Here is a 4736-nt window from a genome sequence, read left to right as displayed (position 1 = left end):
ACAAAAATTATAAAAAAAAAAGTTAACTATTATTTTTATTACAAGCTTATTATAATATCTCAGCAGTTTACAGTTTATTTATTCTAAATTAATTTAAAAATAAAATATCAAATAATTTTTATTATATTATTTTATTAAACACTTGTTCTATTGCGCAAGAACGATCAGATAGAGTGCGATTTCGAACACGTAATACGTCAAATTTTGATTTTTAAACTAATAAATAAAAACTAAACACTATACATTCAATTAACTTAATTATTTACTACTATAAATTAGTTTATAAACCATAATTAAATATATAAAAAAAATGTTGATAAATAGTACTACACCCCTTATAAGAAAGCCCATTTACCCAGCTGTGTACAGTTTGCACATAAAAGTCACCCCACCCTATTCCCTCACTCACTCCTTACTATCATCATATCATATGCACCTTTTCTTTCTTAAAACTTAAAAACAAAATCACAAAACCTTTCCTTTTATTTCCCTTACCAAAACCACTCACCATTACTCCTCATTCTGACACCCCTTTTCTTTTCTCATTTTCTCTTTCTCCATCCCAATGAAAGAGCTAACCGTTGAACCTGAACCCATCCATGGACATGGACATGGCCATGGTCAAGGCGTTGCACCATCAGAGATTGGTAAAGGTAACTCCACTACTAGACCTGACTTACACAACAGGGCTGTCAAAATTCTAAGAGCCAGAGAAACTTATAATGGTGGCTACAATGATGAAGTTGGTGAAAAGCCTTCTAGATTTGAAGTCTTTGGTTGGTACCTTTATGAGTTTTGCTTCTACTTTGTTCAAACTGTTCTTGTCCCTGTTGTTTTCCCTCTCATTATCAGTCAGCTACAGAAACAGCCTACTGTTTCACTTCAAGAATGGAACAAGACTCATCCTGGTACTCACTGCTCACAAAAGGAATTTCATTTGTAAGTCCACTTTTTTTTCATCATAACTATAATATAACACTATTTCTAAGTTTATATTTTTTTTTATAAATTATTGTCTTCTTACATGACCAACTTCACTTACAAAGTTATATTTTTTGAAAAATAAAAATCCTAACTTTATGTAATTTTCTTAGGTAGTATTGATCTACACTAGTTTATATATGATTTGGGTTTTTCAATTTTTTTTTGAAAATTTGAAAAAAGTTGTAGTGGGTAGCCATGAATATGTGAAAATATGTGATGTGAAGAAGGGTTTGGTAGAAAATAGAAATTTTATTTATTTATTTATTTTAAAAAATTTAGAGTAAGAAAAAAGTACTAGGGTGTTGTGTGAGAAACACAACATAGGGTTCCATAATATAAGGTGTTTTTTTTTATATAATTAAATAAAATGAGCCGTTTGTTCCACTATATACTTGCAATCATGAAAAGGTGTGTCCTTTGTGTCTTTGTTATACAAACCTACTTTACTCTTACTCAAGGGTTAAGATTCCTTTTTTCAAAAACCACTTTCGTTACCCACAGGACATAAACCTATGTAGTATATTTATTAACCATTTCGACCTTTGATATATACAAGAAAAATAAATAAATGTTTTTCTTCAACTATTGGCCAAAATAATAAACCATGAGAGAGAAGAGAGATTTATGTAATGTATGTAATGCTCTCTTCCTAGGGAGTATAAAAATGTTTGTCGGACTCTCCTGAAAGTCCTCTCTCATCTTTTCAACATTTAAAGATACTAGTAATGTGTTAATAATATCCACAACGGTTAAGTTTTTAATTTTCTATTATACTTTCAAAATTTATATTTGAATATTTACACTACATGCACTAGGTTGCTTTTTTTGTTGTTGTTGAGATTTTACATTATTATTATTATTATGCACACTCATAATAATTTTGTAACAAAAGTTAAAAGCATGACAAAATGATACTATATTACTACTTTTTAATAAAGTGAAAATTTGAATTTCATTGTCGGTAGTTAGCTCAAAATTGAGCTTAAAGACAGTTTATAGTGCCGACAATATTGAAGCTGTTTTTTCTTCATATTTTATCTATTGAGTACTTTTTTTTAATCAAGTACAAAACATATCTTGCCAAAAAAAACCTTTAGAATTATTTTTTGATACATCAATCAATGTTTTGAAGTGATTATACAGTTCAAAGTGTGTAAAAACAACAGGAACTAAATAGTGATAATGGTCGTTTCCATGTGCAATACTTATGGCAGTTAATATGCAAGATATTTTGTGCAAATGAGAAAAAGAAAATTTTTACTAATTAAAGTTGCATTAATTAATCATGTATGTTAAGTTAGTTAAGTTGATAGTTCTGCATAGACATCTGAGACGGGTGCGAGGGTGGGAGTTTGGATTTGTGATATGTGCTAATGTGGTGTGAATTATGCAGGTATAGCAAACTCACTGGACACACTATAAGTTCAAAGTTTTCACCATTGGAATGGACATCAATTGCTTGGGCTATAGGTCTAGCCATAGCTGCACCAATCCTTGGTTTCCTTTCGTTCCATCTCGACGGAAATTTCCCAAAACTCATCACGGTAGCGGCAACGGGTGTTGGAGTTTTCTTCTGTCTTCCAGCCGGATTCTTCAAAGTTACAGCCATTTTCATTCCCTACATTGCTGGTATCATAGCAGCCAGCACGGTTGCGAATGCTGCTCACACGCAACATTTTGGCCTCATGATTCGCGCTTTCACTGGAACATCTCTTAAGAAGACACAGTTTTTCATTAGACAAGGTGTTTCTACGCGCCTCTCGCTTCACGCTACTTCTGCTGGATGTTTTGGCGGGGCTTTGATTTCGGCTTTTACTTACCATATGATACATGAACTCAATGACAACGAGCGCGATGTTATGAGTCTTTGGGTTGTTTCGATTTTCAGTGGACTAATTTGGCTTGTTGGGATCTTACATTTAGCTACAGCTACAAGTAGAACCACTGATTCGATCTCGTTTTCTTCGAGGCTTCACCCTTTTTCCATCTTCAAATATCCTCATGCTATTGGTGGTCTTGCTAGTGTTTTCCTCGCGTCGTTTACAACGATGACGATTTTCATGGGCGGTGTGATTTTCATTGTTGGACAGCTTTGCATTAGGCCACTGCATTTGCTTTTGTTCTGGTTAACCTATTTCCTCTTCCCACTCGTTTCGCTGTCGCTGCTTCAACCTTTGCTTCACTTGATTAAGACAAGCTCGGTTAAAATGCAGATCGTCGGGTTCTTTTTCTCGCTTCTATCATCCGGGTTTGGATTCTACTACGGACACAGTCACTGGAAATGGGGACACTTGGTTCTTTTTGGTGCCATTCAGAGCACGGCAACAGGCATTCTCCACGCTTTCGGTCGGGTTTTGGTATTGGATTGTGCTCCATCAGGCAAAGAAGGTGCTTTTTCGATATGGTATGCGTGGATGAGAGCTGCAGGGTTATGCGTTGGGTTCACAGTCGGTTCAGTTGGGCCCGGACGGATTAGAACTTCATTCGGAGTCGCGTTTTGCACTGCTATAGCCGGAATTGTCGTGTTACTCTTCGGAAATATCAGCGATGCTGGTGGCGCCGCTGCTGCAGGGAACGTAACCGACGATAACGAAAGAAGTTCCGCAGTTGTTTCTGGTTTGGATTCGAAAGAAGCAGCTCGAGTTTGAATATTAACCGAATTAATAAAAAAAACTAATGAATGAATGGATTGAAAGGATGGATGAATGGTGGTGCATGGTATATTGTCTATGCATGATATGATTCTTTGCAAATGTGATGTTAATGCATGCAACAGCAACAAAAAATGGGGGGTTTATTTATTTTGTATGATTGATTTTAGTTAGGTTTATTTTGTTGCAGAGTGCTTATTATGTTTAATTTTTTTTTTTTAATTTTCTGTTGAAGATTTGGATTCTGACATGTGTAACAACTGTGTTATAGTATTTTGTCATATTTGTTTCTCATAAACATCTTTTTGTAGCTACTCTTTGTTTGTGCAATGGCTAAAATTGTATGAAAAAAGAGAGGAAAATTAAGAAACATGTTAACAGTTTAAGATTGTCAGAATTAAGGTACTACTACTAAACTATTGTGCATCATGTGAAAGTTAACAAAATCAAGATATTGTGATTTTTGCCATATTTACTGTTTTTTCTGTCATACACTATATTCAAAACATTTAACCATATGAGTTGTACAGAAATGGTTAAATATGCTTGAAATTAGGACCAATAATTGAGAGTGATTCTGACAGTGTAATATAAAAAAGAGGTCAGTGTGTCTGAAATGTTGTCTCCTATGCTTAATTTTTATAATATGTAAGTACTAATGTCTTGTTAATTTGTGTTTTAAAGATACTAGTAAAATCTAAAAATTAAAAAAAAAAAATTTTTAAGTAATGAAATGTACAATTTTAAAAAAATTGACTAAAAATTCTTTTTCAAATACTTTTACAACATAATTTAGCATTTTCCATGTATAAATCTATAAGAACTTTTTTTCTTTCTATATTGGAATTATGTTGCTGCCACTTTGAGCCTTGTTCAGTGGTCAAAGAAATAATTTTTGTAATAAAGAAGGGGCAGGGAGGTTGGGTAAAGTTATTAGGGTAGGACTCAATGTGGGTTCTCATATATTCTATTATTTTTTTTAGTTTGTAGAATTTACTACTTTTTACTTAGTCAATTATATATTCTATTTGGTGGGCCGATTATATAGACTAACTTTCAGTATAATGTTATATCAAGATCTTTCTATCCAAATCATTAATT

The 4736-nt window shown here is 33.2% G+C and overlaps 1 protein-coding gene across 1 annotated transcript; it reads left to right on the top strand.

The window, feature by feature from the left end:
* Positions 1-360: 360 nt before the first annotated feature.
* LOC127119823 (uncharacterized) lies at positions 361-3933 on the top strand. The gene is made up of 2 exons (XM_051050153.1): positions 361-939; positions 2378-3933. The coding sequence occupies exons 1-2, from the start codon at positions 566-568 to the stop codon at positions 3630-3632; spliced, it is 1629 nt and encodes a 542-aa protein (XP_050906110.1). The 5' UTR covers positions 361-565; the 3' UTR covers positions 3633-3933.
* Positions 3934-4736: the final 803 nt, after the last annotated feature.

Source organism: Lathyrus oleraceus, chromosome 2, assembly GCF_024323335.1.
Source record: "Lathyrus oleraceus cultivar Zhongwan6 chromosome 2, CAAS_Psat_ZW6_1.0, whole genome shotgun sequence".
In the NCBI taxonomy this organism is placed as follows: Eukaryota; Viridiplantae; Streptophyta; class Magnoliopsida; order Fabales; family Fabaceae; genus Lathyrus; species Lathyrus oleraceus.
Note: the sequence above shows the minus strand (reverse complement) of the source record. Positions and strands in the feature narration are given on the sequence as shown.